The following is a 20,000-nucleotide window of genomic DNA, read 5'->3' on the forward strand; positions in this document are numbered from 1 at the left end:
TGACAAATGTTCGAGTTTTCTTTTTCTTTAAATGAAAAGTATTCTCTTTGATTCGTTTTTATTTCTGCTCATTTTGTTTAGACGGTGCGCTCGAATATATTTCAGATTCTCCAAATGTGAATTAGAAAAATAAATAACAACACACACAAAAAAAAAATCCACCACCTTCCCCCCTCCCCCATCCACCCCGTCCACACTTTAACGTTCTTTCCCATGTCTGATGCTTTGCCGTGCTCGCAAGCTTTAGTTTTACAACGCCTACAATAAAATCTGGCGTGAAGTATATCGTGCCATCATTTATCATTTATCTTTGACATAGAACAGAACGGCGGAGCGCCAAGTCATCTTTATGACATGTAAAATGAAGACATAGAGGAAAGAAAAAAAATGGAGGAGGGGTTGGGGGGGGGGGGGGTCAATTTAATTCAGTTCCGTAATGATTAATTCATACATACCACCTGGGGTATTGATCAAAAGCAACCACAGTGCCGCAAACTTAAGATCCACACACATAAAACATTTTCGGTATACATCCTGTCAGAGAAAAAAAAAAACGGTCTCCCGTCTTCTGCCGCAGTTAAGTAATCATTCGCGTACACCCGTACATCACCCACCATCCCCACCCAGCCCCTCCGCAGGGTTACCCGTGGAGTTTTTCTTCCTCCCATTCTTTTGACAAAAGAATAAAGCAGCTGGGATCTTAAAACTAAACGGGGCTGGGGATTTAGCGAGACAGATTACTTCAGCGGGTTGCTGCACATGGGGCGATCTTTCGCGGTGGTAGGTTTGCTTAGCGTTTGGAAAATGTTCCCAAGTTTTTTGGGGTTGTGTGTGTGTGTGTGTGTGTGTGTGTGTGTGTTTTCATTAGCTGTGATTTTTAACTTCTATACGTTAAGCAAACCCAGCGTTGCTTGGATTGCTCTTGCAGCCCAGCTCAGGGAGATAAAAAGAAAACTGTAGGGAGAAGGACGGTGGGGGTGTGGAATAGAGAGGGAGGGAGGGGGAAGGCGGATGTTTGAACGACAAATTGGTGAAAGCGGATTGGACACTTTATATATTTTTTCTTTTCTTTTTTTTTTCTTATCATTTTTTGCCATTTCTTTCTCAACTCTGTTTCAGTAACATTAGGGCCTATCCCCCACTTTGCTCGACCTGGATTTAAATGTTCTTGGCGTAGTACGTCCAATAATAATGACAATGATGATAATCTACGCTTTACATAGTGCTGCTCTGAGTGCGTTTAGCAGTGCACGTGATATGAATAAGATACAGTAGTATGATGATGACGAAGAAGAGAAGAAAGAAAGAAACTCGCCAGAAATATTCTTTTCAGACGATGTAGCAGCACTCGTATCAATAAAACACGCCTCTCCGAACTCTCTCTCTCACACACACACACACACACACACACACACACACACATATATATATATATATATATATGTGTGTGTGTGTGTGTGTGTGTACATGCGCGCACACCGCAAGGACTCTCTCATACATGCGCATTGGTTTCCGGAGTAATCCACGCACCTTTTTTTTTCCAGACCTAAAAATATTCTTTTAAGCATTCCAACCGTACCTCCTGTGGACTCCCGTAGCACAAAGAAAGTCCCGCCGCTTCTGTCCCTAATTCGGGATTAACGACCTAACAGCGAGTGCTCTTAAAGATCTGCGTGTCAGGGAGAGGTTGGCTGGTTAGTTATATCCGGATTTAACGTCGTCATCACCACATGATATGGCCGACGGGGATAGACATCCAAGAAAGTGGTGGGGTGGCTTGTGGGGGGGTGGGAGGGGAGGGGGGCGGGGGGATGGGGGGTTGCATGGAGAGGATGCAGGGGGGGGGGAGGTGAGGGGGGAACCTGTCTTAACACGACGCTAATGCTTCCAGAACGATACCACGCAAAGATGTGCATTGAAAAATGCCTTAGCTCCATGGAAATAGTATTTTGGGTAGTTATTTACATGTTAGGTCTGCAGCTACACACACACACATATACACGCACGCACGCACGCACACACACACACACACACACACACACACACACACACACACACACACACACACACTTTCACCAAAGGAAAACGCCAAATCTTCCCAGAATCATTTATCGGGGGAAGGTGATTACGAAACCAACAAAAATATCCAAACAAGTTAAAACTCATTAATTTTTTCAAAGCAAAGGAAACATTATTCTACACGTATCCACAAACTCAGACAACCTGTACCAACAAAAAAGGGCATTCCAGTGGTGCACTGTGTGCAGTTCCACGAAAAGTACCGAAACCTTCGGGTTCGCTCCAAGGCGCCAGCACACATCTTCTGGGTAGCCTCTCAGGTCCGTCGGAACCTGCTGACCACGGGCCGCAGCCAGTGTGTGGTGGTCGGGGGGGACTCCGGAGCGGGCAAGACCGAGAGCACCAAGTACATCCTGCACCACCTGGTGCAAAGCGCCACGGAAGACCGGGCACAGGGCGGCAGAGACCGGGAACCGCTCTCTCAGGACATCGTCGGGAAGCTGGAAAAGGTGAGAATTAAATTGATGGATGTGGCTGGTACTTGAGAACGATCATGGTGAGGATGGTGATGGTGGTAGTGATAATGACGATGAATAATAATAATAATAATGATACTTATATAACGCTGAATCTTTTGCATAGACAAATCTAAGCGCTTTCGCACCAGTCATTCTCACGCACGCATAACTCTAAAACTGGAGAAACTAAAGACAAGGAAGAGGCAGGGAAGGGAGGCTATTTTGGGAAGAGGTGGGTTTTAAGGCCAGACTTGAAAGAGCTGAGTGTGGAGACTTGACGAAGCGAAAGAGGAAGGAGGGGGTTTGCGGGCAGGATAAGGGGTGGGGTTGCGCTGTTAGAAAAAAATGGGTGTGTGGAGTGGACAAATACTCAGTACCGCCTGTTGTTGGAAAGGAGTGGTATGCACAGTCAGACATTGTCAAAGACCTGAAAAAAGGCGTGGAGTGTTGGGGGGGTGGAGGGGGAATGTTGAAATGGTCGGAATTGAATGTAACCAGTATAGGCCACGCGTCTCGCAGACAAGTATGACAATGTCCTGAGACATGACTGGCAAGAAAAAATTCCAAACGACGAGAATAGAAAATAAAAAGAAGAAGAAAAAAATCGAAGCCATGTAAACAATGTACTTGCCCATACAGGATAGAAACTTTCTACTCGCAGAGCGAAGGTGAGAGACATGGACTTGCAGAAAGAAGGCGAAGGCAAAAAGGGAATACATGATAAAGAAAGGGAGAAATAATGATGATAATAATATTATAATAATGATAATAATGATAAGCAGAAGAAGAAGATTACTGTTCAAAACTCTGCTGCCCGACTCGTTCTCAGAAAGAAAATATCTGAGCACATCACTCCTCTTTCGCAGCATCTCCACTGGCTGCCTGTCTCACACAGAATAAAGAACAAGATCAACACTCTATGTTATAAATGTACTCACAAATCTGCCCCTGCCTATCTCTGTGGCTGCCTTCACCTCTACAGTCCATCTCGCTCTCTACGATCGGCTTTGGATCCACTCTATTTACGCATACCCAGATTCAAACACTCGACTGTTGGCTGCCGTTCTTTCTCTGTCTTTGGACCTTGCAATTGGAATGGACTTCCTCTTTCTCTTCATCAGGTCTCCGCAGTGAGCTCTTTCAAGTCTGGTCTTAAAACCACCTCTTCCCAAAATAGCCTCCCTTCCCTGCCTCTTCCTCTTCAGTTTTTCCAGTTTTAGAGTTAAGCATGCGTGTGAATGAATGGTACGAAAGCGCTTTGATTTGTCTCTGCACAAGATTTTGCGTTATATAAATATAATAATTATTATTACTATTAATACAGGTATTTATGTAGAGCTTAATCTTGGCCATAGGCACATCAAAGCGCTTTCACAGCAGTCATTTACACGCACGTATAAAGAAATAAGACTCCAGACGCGCTAAACACAACAGGAACGAAAAGAAACAAAGAATAACAACAGCTGCTACTAGTACAACAATTACAACAGAGAATAAGGGACAGCAACACAGCAAGATCTCATAGTTCAAGGATTTGTTAAGTGAAGAGGAGCGGTGTTTTAAGTTAATTTACTGAGGTCAACAAAGTTTCTGCTATTTTTTCGGAAAGGGCAAAAACGCTATGGCTTGTGTGTGTGTGTGTGTGTGTGTGTGTGTGGTTTCCTTTTTGATTGCTTTCTTTCTTCCCTCCTTTCACATCTCTCTCTCTCTCTGTGTCTCTGCTTCTTTATCTGTCTCTCTCTCTGTCTCTCTCTCTCTCTGTCTGTCTGCCTCTGTCTCACCTGTGTCTGTCTGTCTCTATCTGTCTCTCTGTCTCTATGTCTGTTTCTCACTCTCTCTCTCTCTCTCTCTCTCTCTCTCTCTCTTCGTATTTCTCTTGACCCATTGCCCTTTAACCTCGATCCCCGCCTCCTTTTGAACAGTAGCTTTGATTAAAAATTCTTGCCATTGACACGCACTCGGTACACTTGCTCTTTCGTATGTATATGTATACCTGATTGTGATACCTTTTGTATTGCTAGCTTGTCGCTTTCTTTTTTAATCTAGACCTCAGCGTTTCTGGTCCATTTCTTTGGCGGTTTTGGGAAATAAAAAGAAAAAAAGGGAATTCTATGTCAAGAGTCGTTTTATTGACGAACTGTTAGGGTGAATACCATTTAAAAGAAAATTGGTCTTCAGGTCGGTACTATTCGGAACAGGTGAGTGCGATTGCATACAATGCAATATACTGCAGGACGATATAGTACAGTACAGTACAGTACAGTACAGTACAGTACAGTACCATGCAGGGTAACAATACAATACAATACCATACAATAGATACCATTATTATACCATACCATACCATACCATACCATACCATGCCATGCCATGCCATACCAACCCATGCCATGCCAACTCAACCAAAGCAGGTTGGTGCAGTGCAGTACACAATAATTGTTCCTTTCCGCCAGGTGAATCCTTTGCTTGAACTGTTTGGGAATGCGTCAACTGTGCTGAATACGAACTCGAGCCGTTTCGGGAAGCTGGTGGAATTGGAATTTGACGAACAGGGAACTCTGATCACGGGTAAGTAAAGTGACACCAGTCTGTACATTCCTCTGTGTTTCCGTGTCCTATACATGCACCAGAACGTCTTTCTTTGTTGTATGTCTGTCTGTCTTTTTTGTCTTTATTTTAACGTCTTTTCACTTTGAGTGATATTAGACGTGTCATGTGTGTTTATGTTCGTGTGTGAGGGGTGGGGTTGGGGAGTGGATGTAGGTTGAATGGGGACATAATTTATAGAGAAATGACAAACTACAGCAGCGGAATCAACAAACCGTAAATATCAAAGTAAAACAGCCATGAACAATAAGAACAACAAAATATTTTTTTTTAAATATCTGTAGGTCGCATCACAGAAACACTCCTATTGCACTATGTAACGGGGATTCGGCGATTTTGAATAGAATTAAATGGTTGGATATTATTTTTTTTTATGTTCTGAAAAAAAAAACAACCCAACTAAACAAATAAACTAACTTTACATGATTTTGGAAGTGAACTGACAATCATTTGACATTGAAATAAAATATTATTTAGTGCAATCTGTTTACCACATTCACAGTAAACGTTTGTTTGTTGTAGTTGTTGTTGTTTTTTTAATTTTTTTTTGCTAAACTTTGTCTATGTCCGTTGCTGGAATGCATCGGAAGGTCTTTGTGTGTGTGTGTCCATTGTTTTCGTTCCTGAACGGGAGAATAAGAAAATATTTTTCATGTAGTCTTTATTCTTCACTCTCGTCTGCATGTCGCGTATCATGTTTTCCATCCGTCGCTATGTTTGTCTTGCCCTGATATAGCCTTATGTGGTCGGGTGGGCTGAAAGCAACAAAAGATGTGTTCGTCTGTCTGCCTGCCTGTCTGCCTGCCTGCCTGCCTGTCTGTCTCCTTGCCGGCAAGCAACAAAAGATCTGTTCGTCTGTCTGCCTGCCTGTCTGTCTGTCTGTCTGCCTGCCTGTCTGTCTGCTGCCTGCATGTCTGTCTGCCTGTCCGCCTGTCTTTCTTTCCCTCCATTTCTTCCTTTCTTTCCTTCTCTTTCTTTGCCATTTTTTTGTTTCTATCTTTATATTCTTTACTTTGCTTTTCATCACCGCGTTGTTCTCCCAACCCTTTTTGCTTTTTTTTTTGGTTCAAGAAATCCTTTTTATATCTTCTCTTTTTTTTTTCTTTTTTTTTTTTGGTTATATCTTTTCCTCCTTTCGTTTAGCGCTTTATGTCTACTACAGCCAGCAGGAAATACATGAACACGGGCAACAACGGCATCATCAGCAACAGCAACAGTAGTCAAGCAGCAGCCGTTGTAGCAGTGATGATGGCATCAGCAGCAGTAGCTTAACAGTTGAGTAGTAGCAACAGTAGCAGCAGTGGCTGCAGCACGACTACTACTACCACTACTCCTACTGCTGCTGCTGCTACTACTACTACTACTACTGCTGCTGCTGCTGCTGCTGCATCTCCAACTGCAACTGGTACTACTACTACTACTGCAACTGGTACTACTACTACTACTACTACTACTGCAACTGGTACTACTACTACTGGTACTACTACTCGTACTGCTACTACTGCAACTGGTACTACTGCTGCTGTTGCTACTACTACTACTGCAACTGCAACTGGTACTACTGCTACTGCTACTACTGCTGCTGCTGCTACTACTACTACTACAGCATATGGAACAACAACAAAAACGTGCAGAAAACAACACAGCACTGATTTTGCAGTCGACGTCGTCTTACGTTCTGCACACACTCTCATACAACGTAAGCCGTTGCATAAACAGTTTCTCGTCTTACACAGCACACTTACCACAGGTACCAACCTGGGACGACCCGGAACCATTAAACGACCCCCCACCCCCACCCCCATCCCCTCCCCTCCCCTCCCCTGCCCTGCCCCACATCGTCTCCTCTCTTCCTGGATACTCAGTGTGTATCGAGAGCTCTCTCAATACCTTTATGAAGGATTATCTTTAAGTGGAGTGTGCGACGACGTCCCTAACGTGTTCTCTGGTCCTAAACTGAACAAAGGGTACATGCTTGAGAGGCACAAACAGGGAGTTGATGATACAAACACAAGTCACTGCTGGCTTTTACCTTTCGATGTGGTGTTTTGTTGTGTTGTTTTGGGTTTTTTTTTGTTTTTTGTTGTTGTTTTTTTTTTTTTTTTTGGGGGGGGGGGTTGTTTGTTTTTGTTGGGGGTGGGGGGTGGGGTTGGAAAAGGGAAAATTAAAAGGCAGGGAAAATACTCAGGTCTGAAACTGAAAGACCGCCTACTTGAGAGGCACAAACAGACAGCTGATGTGATAAAACGCAAGTCACTGCTGAATTTAACTTTTCAACAAGCTTTTTTTTCTCGGACAGGAAGAAAGTAATAGCGAAACATCCCAGGTCCCAAACTGAAACTTCATGAGAGGCACAGATAGACAGCTGATACCATGTAAACAAAATTCACTGCTGATTTTTATTTTCCATCTAGCTTTTTTTTCCGGAAAAGGAAAAATAACAGGCAGAGAAAATACCCAGGTTCTGAACTGAAAGAAAACATACTTGAGCACAAAGACAGCCTTACATAATAAAACACAGTTCACTGCTGATCTTTACCTTTCAACAAGGTTGGGGGTTTTTTCGGTAAGAAATGACAAAAGAATAATAGGGCACAGAAGAACGGATCCCGCATTTCCTTTCCACCTATCCCCGACCTGTGCCACCTTGCGATTGAAACTTAATGTTGACAGTGCGGTGAAGCTATTATGATGTTCAGCTCACACACACACACACACACACACACACAACACATGCGCTCACATTCAGACCTCGTAGTGTATAAGGAAATTTATTAGGTGAAAACATAAAGCTTAAACACGGTGGTGGTGTGAAAATGCTTACACGCGAGCTGTGAGAGCTCCAGAGAGAAAGATAGCGGAAGAGAAGGGGGGGGGGGGGAGAGAAAGAGAGGGAGCAGCTGTAAATCGGAATAAACATGACGCGAATGCAGATGAGAGGGAGAGAGAGAGAGAGGAGGGAGTGAAGGAGGGATTGAGAGACACATAAACTAGGCAAACAGATACGGTTTGTCTGTTTTTTCTTTGGCAACCAACACATTTAAAAAGGAGGCAATCAGGAAGGCAGAGTGAAAATACTGCATCCAGTAAATGACAAAAAAAAAAAAATATTGGAATTATTTCTTATGAAGACAGCTTTATTTTGTTGCGTTGTGTTTGGCTCTACTTTCGAGTGTTCTAAGAGTCTCGTCACGACAGTCCTTTGTTCATAACAAAGAGACAGCTGTGAAGGCCGGAGAAAGTTTCAGTTTCAGTTTCAAGGAGGAGGCAAAGCGAGCGGAATGATCCATATACTCTACGCCCTATCTGCTGTTGCCTGAACCCAACGCGCTGGTCTGGCCTAGAGAGCTTTACCTTTGGTTTGTGTAAAACGTTAACATGAAATCAGATAAAACAATCAAACAAAAAAGATGGAGAACATTTTTGTATTATGGCTGCCGAGGCTCTTGGCGAAGGGTTGTTCCACAAATGGGAAATCATACCATGGGGAAATATGCTACAAAACTGGTGTGGATTTTCAACTTTAAACAAAGAGTTGTTCTGAAATGTCAAGCGCACAGAAGAAACCAAATCATGACACCTTCTCTCGTTCCTCTTTTTTCCTCTTCAACCATGACCCCGTCACCTCTCTGTCTCTCCGTGTCTCTATCTGTCTGCCTTTTTTTCTCTTACTCTGTCTCCTTCCCTCTCTCTCGGCTGTTCAAAGTAAACTCGGGACGGGGGGATGGCGGGGGGAGAGGGGGTCAAAAGTTCAGGAACTGAAGTTCTATTCATCGGTTCAGTTTACAGTGCCAACAGCGGATTAGAATCCCCAAGTCAAGCGAGGGCATTTCTCAAGCCTGTCTTTCACCCCCGTGCGACGAGTTGCCCTGTCCTCACATCGTCTCTGTCGCTATCTCAGCCCCGCCCCCCCTTCTCTCTCTCATTGTCTCCCTCACTGTCTGTCTCTGTCTCACTCTCTCTCTCTGTCTCTCACTCTTTTACTCTCTCTTTTTCGCTGTCTCTTACTGTCTCTCTCACTGTCTATCTCTCTCTCTCATCTGCTCTCTCTTTCTCTCTCTCACTGCCTCTCTCACTGTCTCTGTCCCTCTCACTCTCTCTCTCTCCGTGTCTCTCTCTCTCGCTCACTCACTCTCTTACTGTCTCTCTCTCATCTCTCTCTCACTGTTTTTATTTTTCGTGCACGTGGACTTCCCGTGATAAAGGCCATTGGCCTGACATAAAAATTTGTCCTTGCACCCTCCCCCTTCCAACTCCCCCGTTCCCTCTCTCTCTCTCTCTCTCGCTCGCTCTAAGACTTTGCAGACCACTTCTGATCTCCTGCTTAACTCTGTTTGCAGTTTATATGGACCGTGATGTTGAAAACATTTGTTTACGAGTTGATATCAAACAAGACGAGTTGATATCAAACAAGAGTGTATTCTGTACTTGAATGCTGTCTGTGTCTGTATGAGTTTTCCATTCGTCCTTCATCTCTTTAATGTGTATATCGCCTTAGCTTGATAGAAAACGGTTGCCCATGTTATTATTGTTATACAGGTTATCAAAACTAATGACAGTTTCAGGCTTTCGATCAATTTTGAATAACAGACGTTAATGCAGTGTGAAACCTTGACAAATGGATAGTGATCGAGATTGTTGTCAGTTCGGTTATATAATTCAACGTGTGTTTATTGTCGCAGTTATTTTCGACACATAATGAGTTTTCCAAATCGGACACAAATATATACGTACAATACATAGCTTATGGCAGGTTACAATCGCGATGAGTGACGCAGTGGTGGCCGAGAATAGAGAAGAATCAAACACTGAATCATTGAGTGAGATCAGTGGGTTTTGATCAGCCCGTCGTGTCAACGACCATCCTCTGCAAACGGCGTCTCCGCTGGACATATGCAGAGGCTCCCTGCAACAAAGAACTGCACGCCAAACCATGAACTGGACACATGCAGGTCGGTGAAGGAGAGACTGGCCTCTAAGATGACATGGTGGCAAACTGCGGACACTCACATAACACGCTGAGCACTGAAATGTTTAATGTCATTATCTGAAAAGCTCTGGTGACATAGTAGGTACAAATCAGAACAAAATGGTGCAAAATAGATGAAATGGAACAGAAATGAAAAACAAAACAGAATTGAAACAACATAATCTAATAAGAGATTTGCGACACTTTGGCACTTTGTCATTAGATTAAAATTACATGTGACACGGGGGTAATTTGCCTTTTGTTCAGTCGTTCGTCTCCAAGGTTTGGACTACACAGAAAACAAAGTACAGATAAATCATATAATAAATATTTACGCATGTAACATCGACATGCATCATATTAATACAAACACATACTAAATTACGTATAAATCATATAATAAATATTTACACATGTAACATCAAAACTCATCATATCAATGCGAACACATCAAATAATTACAGTGTCGAGATTGACCATCCAAATCCCTTCTACTTTTTATCTATGCTTTTTTCCTCATGGAACCCATACTAATTTTTAATTGATTAATGAATATTTTGACCGATGATGGATATCTTCATTTTCTGTCATCAGTATGCCGGACACACAGAGAAAGAGAGAATCAGAATCAGAATCAGAATCAGAATTTTATTCAGTAAGGCCAAAGCCCCATTTGAAGGGGTTGTGAACTGTAATCAGTACACCGTATTTTGCAACAAAAAGAAATCGCAAAATATATAAATATATGCAAATCTTATCTCCCATATGCACACACACTCGCGTTGTGAGGAAATGAGAGAGAGAGAGAGAGAGAGAGAGAATGGGGCGAGAGAGAGAGGGGAGAATTGTCAACAGACGATGGGGCGACACCAGCAAATTGGCTGAGGACCATGGACTATGGGTCGCCTTGACTGCATCACGCGAGAACCTCTAAGTTAGAGCAGGAGTCTGGTTACAACAAAGTGTCTACGAAGTGCACACGGTGTGTAGGATGTTTTGGGCTTCTTTTTTTATACTTCAAATCTACTGCAGCATACGTCTTTTAACATTATGGTAATTTACCTCACCAGTTTACATACTCAAAATTAAATGCATTTAAAACTAAAATCAATAAAGTAAACACGTTACATGCTTCTGCAAGGGAAAACCTTCAAATATGCATGTACTTTTTGAATGAGTGGATTTGAAACGTTTTACACTTTGCTTTCTGGAAAGATCTTTTTATTCTTATTTCTTCTTGATTATTACTTCTTCTCTTTTTTTGTTGTTAAAATAAATTGTGCGGATTTGCTTCACAATCCAACTGAACGTTTGTGGGTTTGTTTGTTTGTTTTCCTCGATTTTTGCAACTTACATGGTATTAAGTTCCCGCCCCTTCACACATTTTAATTTTCGACCAAAAACACACTTTGTAAATAGACGTTAAACTGCGCGCGCTCACACACACGCACACACACACACACACACACACACACACACACACACACACACACACACACACAGTGCACACGGCACAATACTTGTACACTCTGTAAGCAGGGGGAAACAAAAAACGCTAAACCCCAGCACGTCATTAGTATCGAGTGTCAGAGCACTTAGGGCAAAGAGAGCAGTTGCATGAAGTTCAAAGCAAACACCGATAAATCCCAAGTGCCAAATCCTCGGGTAACTCTCACCGCCCACTTGAACTCTCCTGTCCTCCGGATGTCTGTCTCTGTCGCTCTCCGTCAGTATGTCTGTCTGTCTGTCTGTGTCTATGTGCGTCCCTCTCTTTCCGTGTCGCCCCATCTCTCTCTCTCTCTTTCTGTCTCTCTTTCTCTTTTCACCCCTCCCCCTCTCTCTCTCTCTTCATCTCTCCCTCTCTATCATTTATGGATGTGGATTGGTCTCTCTCTCTCTCCCTCTTACCATCTTCCTCTGTATCACCTCTCTCTCTCTCTCTCTCTCTCTCTCTCTCTCTCTCTCTCTCTTCCTTCCCCATCTCTCTTTTATGGATGTGGATTTATCTCTCTCTCCCTCCCTATCTTCCTCTGTTTCACCCCCCCGCTATCTCCCCACATATCTCTCTCTCTTCTCTTCCCAGTCTGTCCCTCCTCTCACTCACCCCGCTCTTTTTTTTTTTTTTTCCACATATCTCCTTCATGATTACAGCCAGTTTCAATGTTGTTTTTTTCGCCTTATTATATATATGTGTGTGTGTGTGATATTAATATATAGATATACTGATATAGATATCAATTATTTTTCCGACTGGTTGCACAATCACAGGCTTCAGACTTGCCAGGAGTGTGTCAATAGGTTTGAGAGTCATTAAACATATCAACGGTCATGTATTTTTAGCCGTTGTACCGAACCCCCGAGCGTTCAGGCAGTTTTCTTCGATCGCTCGCAGGAGGGTTCACAATGAAACGGATGATTTCCCCTTTGAAGCTATCGAATGGCCATAACTGTTCAAATGGCATGTCATGATCGGGGGAGATAAAGGGTTCGAAGGTGTGTAGTTTAATTGGGCGTTATATTGCCAGAGGATTGTTGAATTTTTTAATAGAGTTTATGAACAGCGTTTCTGTATTGGTTGTTGGTCAAAGCAGATGATACCATACGGTAAATATCATGAGTTATTTTGTTTTTCTTTCAGTTCTTGCGGGATCGATATTTACAATTTTCAGTCATGATAAGGCCTTGTTTGGTCGGCTTGGTTATTAAGCAACAAAGATAAATGACCCCATTCCCACCCCAAGGCTGTGTAACTGCCTTCATGCTGCTTCCTCCCCTCATGCACAATGCCAATGGAAGTGTACTATCTGGCTCTGACCACTGTGGTCAGAGCCCTGTTTGAAGGATTCCCCAGACCAAGACGTATTGAAGAACTAGCACCCAGCGTCTTTTGAGTGCCAGGCTGGATCGATCGGTTGAGCTCCAAACTCGAAGTCGTGATGTTGTGAGTCCGAATGGATGACACCAAAAATAAACATTGGCATTTTTTGGTGTCTGCCCACTTCAGCGCGTGATTGTTCTGGTGATGTCAGTGTAGTGTTAGGTAAGTCCACGACTTCTCGTAATCCCACGATTTCTCTTACTTTGGTAGAAAACGTGGGAGGGGAACGACCACAATTTCTCTCATTTTGAGATAAATCGCGGGACTGTGAGAAATCGTGGGCTTACTTACCCTTCCCCAATTTTCCCGGGATGGTTTATTCCCCGTCGGTCATATCTGAGATGTGTGTCGACGTTGGGACTCGCATGTGACTCACGCCCAGTATCCAGCCTGTCCTTCGTGTTTAGAATGACGGAGAGATTCGTTCTCGACCAGTGTTAAGAATTCCTCAGAAGACTCTTTGCTGTATCCTTACCAACCTGCTTTCCGACCCTCACGCAGCGCTGAACCAGCACCACTTGAAATCACACATGACACTCTGCTCACCCTTGATCGCAGTGAAGTATGGCTACTGACTTAGCTTGACTTTGTGAAGTGCGGCATTTGACATGATCGATCACTTTGTCCTCCTTCGCACACTTCACCGTCATTATGGCAGTTCTGGAACAGCCTGTCTTTTGTTTCACAGCTATTTTACAGTCATGCCGTGCTATCACTGTCGGTGATTTTTCATCTGACTTAAACCTGTTGCCACTGGTGTACCTCAGGGTTCAGGGTTGGCCTCTGTTCAGTTCCTGATGAACGCCAAGTTCCTGCATTCACTCATCGACAACCATTCCGTTGCCAGTCATTGGCAGACCAGTCTCAGCTCTGCAGATTTTGCTGTCCACTGGAAACAGGTCAAATCATACAAACGAAGTAAAGCTGTGTTGGTCTTGGATGACGGGGCATGAATTAAAGATGAACTTAAGATAAAACTGGGGCCTCTTCCATTCATCCAAAGACATTTCCGTTTGTCCTGAGCCGTCCAATATCCGTGTAGGAAATCGATAGGTTTCATTCTCTTCTGGGCAGTCTTGATTCTTTACCTGTGACGACACAGCCCTTGACAATCACGTTGCTCATATCTGCAGATCTGTCGATGCAGATGTCTGTCAGATAAGCTCCGCCCTTCACTAGCGGCCTTACGACCGCAGCAACAGAAAACCCTTGTTCGTGTCCTTTGTTCTGTCATGGCAGTGGTCTGCTTGTCGGTGCCCCCACACGTGGTTACATGAGCTGCAAAGGATGCAGACCTGACTGCGGGCTTACATATCTATCCCCAAAGCAAAAATGCGAGGCCATGTCTTATTTTTGTAATTGTATTTGCATTTCTTTTTATTACAACAGATTTCTCTGTGTGAAATTCGGGCTGCTCTCCCCAGGGAGAGCGCGTCGCTATACCACAGCCCCCCCCTCCCCCCCCCCCCCCCTTTTTTTTTCTTTTTTTTTTTCTTTTTTTTTTTCAAGCGTGCAGTTTTATTTGTTTTTCCTATCGCAGCGGATTTGTCTACAGAATTTTGCCAGGAACAACCCTTTTGTTGCCGTGGATTCTTTTACGTGCGCTAAGTGCATGTTGCACACGGGACCTCGGTTTATCGTCTCATCCGAATGACTAGCGTCCGGACCACCACTCAAGGTCTAGTGGAGGGGGAGAAAATATCGGCGGCTGAGCCGTGATTCGAACCAGCGCGCTCAGATTCTCTCGCTTCCTAGGCGGACGCATTACCTCTAGGCCAACACTCCATATCCCTACTTCGAGTACAACATTGGGTCTCTATCCCTCCTTTACCGAAATTTACTCTTCAAGGAGTTTTGTCCAATCTGCGATACTGCTCTTCTGTCTGTCTGTACGTACTAATCTTCTGTCTATTCAGTATCTTGAACACTTCGTTCATCCACCGATTACCTCATTGTATGCACACCAAAGACTCTGAGTCATACCAGTTACGTGATTATCCAAGAATTCATGGCTCTGCGTCTGGCGTTAGAATTTACGTGGGATTAACATAGTCTGTTTTGATGCATTGTCAGACCTTAATCCTGCCCGCTGCTGGGAACATGACACTCCTAACAACAATCTGACTTCAGTGTTATCACTGACATCAGGTGACAGCCGTTGAGCGATATCGTCCGTTTGTGAGTCTCGGCTTCCATTCTTTTCGGGGGATGTAAGAGAATCGTGGACTCACAGTGGGGTGCATCTTCTGTCTGTCTATTCAATATCTTGACCACTTAGTTCATCCACAGTATGAATACCAAAGACTCGTTTATCCAATAATTCAAGACTGTGTGTTTGATGTTAGAATCTGTGTGACATTTTGATATATTGTCAGAACTTAATTCTTCCTAACAACTACCCGTGACTTCAGTGTTATGTTTGGTATCAAATGACAGCCGTTGAGCGATATCTGCCTTTTGTGAGTCTCGGCTTTCATATTTCTTGGGGGGCGTACATCCTCCAAAGGAACAGGCTTGAATTCCTCCATGCCTGAAGAGGTGGATTTTATGAAGAGAGGAGAAGAGCGAGGCGAAAATGATTGTTTGTTAGGGGAAAAAAATCACACACACACACCCAAAAAAAACAACAACAAAAAAAACACTACAACATTTACTGGTGACAAGCTGATGATGGACAACTTAAGCTGCGTAATGGTAATGTGTCAACAGGTCTCCACAATAAGTTACATTTTGTTGACAAGTTTCTTTCACATCACTGCACACACATCATTCGTTCTTCATTCACATTGCTGTTCAACAGTTCACGCGCTCGGTGACAGTCTGAAAAGGATCACGACAAACAGTTTCTCTCTTTCTTTTCTTTTCTGTCTTACTTTCCTTTTCTATCGTGTCTTTCTTACTTTCTTTTTCTTTCTTGCTTTCTTTCTTTTTTTTACGTTTTATCGTACTTTCGTTCACCTCCCCCCCCCCTTTTTTTTCTTTATTATTTCTCTGTTTATTCTTTCTTTCTTTAGTCTTTGTCTTTTATTTTTCGTTCTTGATCTTGTTCTGTATTTTTATACCCACTGGCTTTACAAAAAAAGAAAAAGAAAAAGCTGAATTGGACACTGGGAAACCAGATGCTGTCGAAGCCAGCAGTTTATTTTATTTTTTTAAAGCAAAACAATTGACACTTGGTTTCCGAATGTGCTGGTTTCTGCAACTCAGTGGTTGGTGTTCATTAAAAGAACACGAAAGACTGAGGATGACAAAAAGCTCCCATCTCAGCCAAATTCAGATGATAAAACGACACCTTAGAAGTGACGGTGGGTGTAGGCGCCTCTCTGAACGTTTATTGTTGTTGACAGTCTGTACTGTGCTGCCGTGTCGTGGTCTGGTTCCTGTGAAGGCAAGCAGCAAGGGTGGAGAGAGGGCACAGTGGCTACGGTGGGTGGGTGAGAACGTTTATCACACGAACGCGTGCATGCGCGTGCGCGCTTACGCCCGCATGCACGCATGCACGACGCACGCACGCACACAAACACACACACATACTTGGGCACACTTGAATAACCGTGCCTGCACACGCACACGAACACAAAACTCTGTATCTCCGTCTCTGTCTCTGTTTTTGCTCTTTCTTTCTTTCTCTGTCTCTTTCTCTGTCTCTCTCTCTCCTATTCCACCCCTCTCTCTCCTATTCCACCCCTCTCTCTCCTATTCCACCCCATCTACTCTTTTTCCCGTTCCCTCTACCTTTTACCTCCCCTCATCTCTTTCTCTCTCTCTCTCTCTCTCTCTCTCTCTCAACGTTTCTTTCTACCACCCGCTGAGAGAGACTCGCACACAGAGAAGATGACGTATTCATCTGCAATGAAACACGAGAGTAAAAGATAGGCGGATGTATTCATCAGAGATGACTGTACACTTTCGGCGAAGCGTGCAACATCCCTTTTGAATCTTTACCCAGCGTGACTGGAACGCTGGTTTTGAGACTTCACCCTGACGCAAGTGAACAGACGCGCGCGTATGTATGTATACACCTCTCTGTAAATGTTACTGACTTCTCTCCTCTCTCTCTCTCTCTCTCTCTCTCTCTCTCTCTGTGTGTGTGTGTGTGTGTGTGTGTGTGTGTGTGTGTGTGTATCTGTCTCTGTCTCTGTCTGTCTTTCTGGGGGATAGAAGGTAGGGGGTGGGTGGGGGGGAGGGGAGTCGGGTGTGAGGGTATGTCTGATCTATGTAGCACGAAAACCTGGCACAGTTTTTGGAAGTTCCTTTGTGCACCTGTCTTGACCCGTGACTGATAGGTTGGTGTCAAAATAGGCCTATTTAAAGCGCACGTAACAGAGAAAAAAGGAGATCGCATACAGGGAGAGAGATGGTGAGAGAGATAGAGAGTGGGGGAGGGAGGTTGTATGTGTGTGTGGGGGGGGGGAGGGTACGGGGGGGAGGAGCATAGAAATATTCAAGATCAAGGGTGGGGGAGGGGGAAAGAGAGAGTCAAGTTCAAGGACTCAAGAAACTAGGGTATATGAACAGCAGGCAATATGTCCTCTTTTTTTTCCGCACACCTTTTGAAAACGGTAACTGAATGCGATCGGTTTAGTCTTGTCTCTCCGTTCATCTGTCTCATTTTTGCCCACCAGTCAGATCCAGTTTTGATCACTGCGTCTAGAACGGGTGCTTTCTGATTGTCGACAATAAGTGGATCAGTCGTTGATTAATTAGCTGATTAAATAATTGAGAAGAACTGCAGCTGTCGGAAATTTTGAAGCAGTACCTTTCTTTCCGAATATGGTATCAAGGGGGAAAAAATATTTGCGGGTTTTCCACAGAAGCTCCTCGAAGAAGATAAAATTCCGCCGCCAAACAAAATCTTTATGGCAAGTCAGCATTGAAAACCTCTCTTCGAAAGAACTGCAATGGCTTTCTGATTGAAGAGAGAATCAAACACAAGAACCCCGCTCTCCTCTCATGTGGTTTCTGGTACTGACCCTCAGAGTGTCTCTGACCATTAATTTAGACAAGTATGCCTCAAGGCCTCTTCGCGTTTCTCTTGATGACAGAATGTTTCCCATTCCCAAAGTCATCGGATATAAAACATGGTGGAAGAGATTTTATTTTTTATTTTCCAGCATCGCCAACCTGCCAGAGTCAGTCTTTTCAAACAAGTCTAAAAACATTAGTTTTTCAAGTATCCCCTGGTACTCCATTCCGCACTCTGTGAATCTTTGATTCTATATACCCACTTCTTCTGTGCGAGTGTGTACGTGCGCGCGTGCATGTGTGGTACATTAATTTGCTTGATTATCTATTTATTTATTTATTTATCTATCTATTTATTTGTATTTATTGATCTATTCGTTATTCATCTATTTTTGCTTGTTTCTGCGCGTAGTTGTACGTGGGTGTGGGTGAAGGTGGGTGTTTAGTTTGATTCTGATCGTCAGGTTATGCTTCACTACTGTCAGCCTTTTTGAAATGTTTAATGAAAAGCGCTGTAGGAATAAACTGTTATGATTTTTTTTCAATATCGAGAATAATCGAGAATAAACTTTATTCAAAGAATCACCAACGCAGCTAGACAACATAATAATCCAAGCCCAACAGACTAAAATTACGACCGTGCTAAAAAAATAAATGGACATTTGTCAGTAGTCTGGCCGCAAGTATAAAAGAAGTACATCAATTGGAATGGAGTACAGAAGGACTTGTAGGAGTGATACAAGTTGGGGTGGAGGCGGGGAGGGGAGATGGTGGCAAAAGGACACACACACACACACACACACACACACACACACACACACACACACACACACACACACGACGCATTGCAATTTTCAAATCGCCGAACACATAAAGGAAACCTTACAAGTGTGCCACCAGGTCAGTATTGATGTTTACGTGTGCACAGTGCTTACACATACTCTGTGTGTGTGTGTGTGCGCTCGCGCGCGTGTGTGTGTGTGTTGTGTGTGTGCGTACGTGCGTGCGCACGTTTGATTTTCTTTCGTTCTCAGTGTAAGTGCGAAGAATTTCAGAATGTACATCGCTTCAGCGAGAACGTTAAAAGTTTCAACTTTTCAACTATTGCTGTTCCCCCCCGTTGACTGTATATTGTAGAGGAGTAAAAGTGGGTGTGAAGAAGCATTCAACATTTCAGCGCATTTCGCTCCATTCTGTTTAGATTAGATCTTTTACATTCCCAGATCCCTACGGGACATGGTGATGTTAAGTCCTCGAGTGCTGGTGTTCTCAGGGGTGGAAGTAATACGTCCTTTTTTTTTTTTTTTTTTTTTTTTTTTTTTAAAGGGTGTTGGGGGGGAGGTCCTGTTACGAAACGAAGCGAAACGTTGTCACCGAAAGATTAAAAAAAGGGGACGGGGGGAGGGGGTGTTGGGGGGCGGAGGGTGAGGGGTGTCAGGAAGAGGAGTGGGGACAGAAGAAGATTGGATGACAGACTGGGTTGGAGGGGGGTGGGGGGTGAAGGTGGGTGGGGGGTAGGGTAGAGAAATGAAATGAAATATTTATTCAGAAGACCATAGGCCCCAATATCTGAAGGGGCCTGAACAAGTATGTTACGATTGTAATCATGTACAAAGAGAAAATATCTCGCCAAACAGTATATTAGTAACTGCACATGAATATAGTAATAATTCAATTTTGGTTCATTGTTGGATGATGAAAACAAAAAGGCTCGACCGAAATGCACAGGATAGGGGTGTGGTGAGGGGTGTAGAGAGAGAGACAGAGACAGATCACAGAGAGAGAGAGAGACGCTTCAGATTCTTTTCATTGATTTCATGGACATTGGTCTATATACAGCCCTTGTGTCAAGGGAGTGCAGTTCTCAGTTGAAGCATCAAAGGTAGGTATAGGTAGGTATACTAAACGGAAGAAAACAAGCTTAACGTTTAATAAAGCAATTGTTATTAAAAAAAAATTCATAAATCAAGTAAGTTAATCGTACACAGATTTATGTGTCCATCACAGAACCTCCACCTCTTCATTAACAAGAGAGAGAGAGAGA

At 43.5% G+C, this 20,000-nt stretch overlaps 1 protein-coding gene across 1 annotated transcript in view; it reads left to right on the plus strand.

Moving 5' to 3' along the window:
• Positions 1 to 20,000, plus strand: part of LOC143297300 (uncharacterized) — an 85,989-nt gene that overhangs the window by 12,166 nt on the left and 53,823 nt on the right. The window contains exons 3-4 of the mRNA XM_076609574.1: positions 2,268 to 2,528; positions 4,991 to 5,105. Coding sequence (XP_076465689.1) covers positions 2,268 to 2,528; positions 4,991 to 5,105 — 376 coding nt within the window. The remainder of the gene's footprint in view (positions 1 to 2,267; positions 2,529 to 4,990; positions 5,106 to 20,000) is intronic.

This window comes from Babylonia areolata, chromosome 22, assembly GCF_041734735.1.
Source record: "Babylonia areolata isolate BAREFJ2019XMU chromosome 22, ASM4173473v1, whole genome shotgun sequence".
Classification (NCBI taxonomy): Eukaryota; Metazoa; Mollusca; class Gastropoda; order Neogastropoda; family Buccinidae; genus Babylonia; species Babylonia areolata.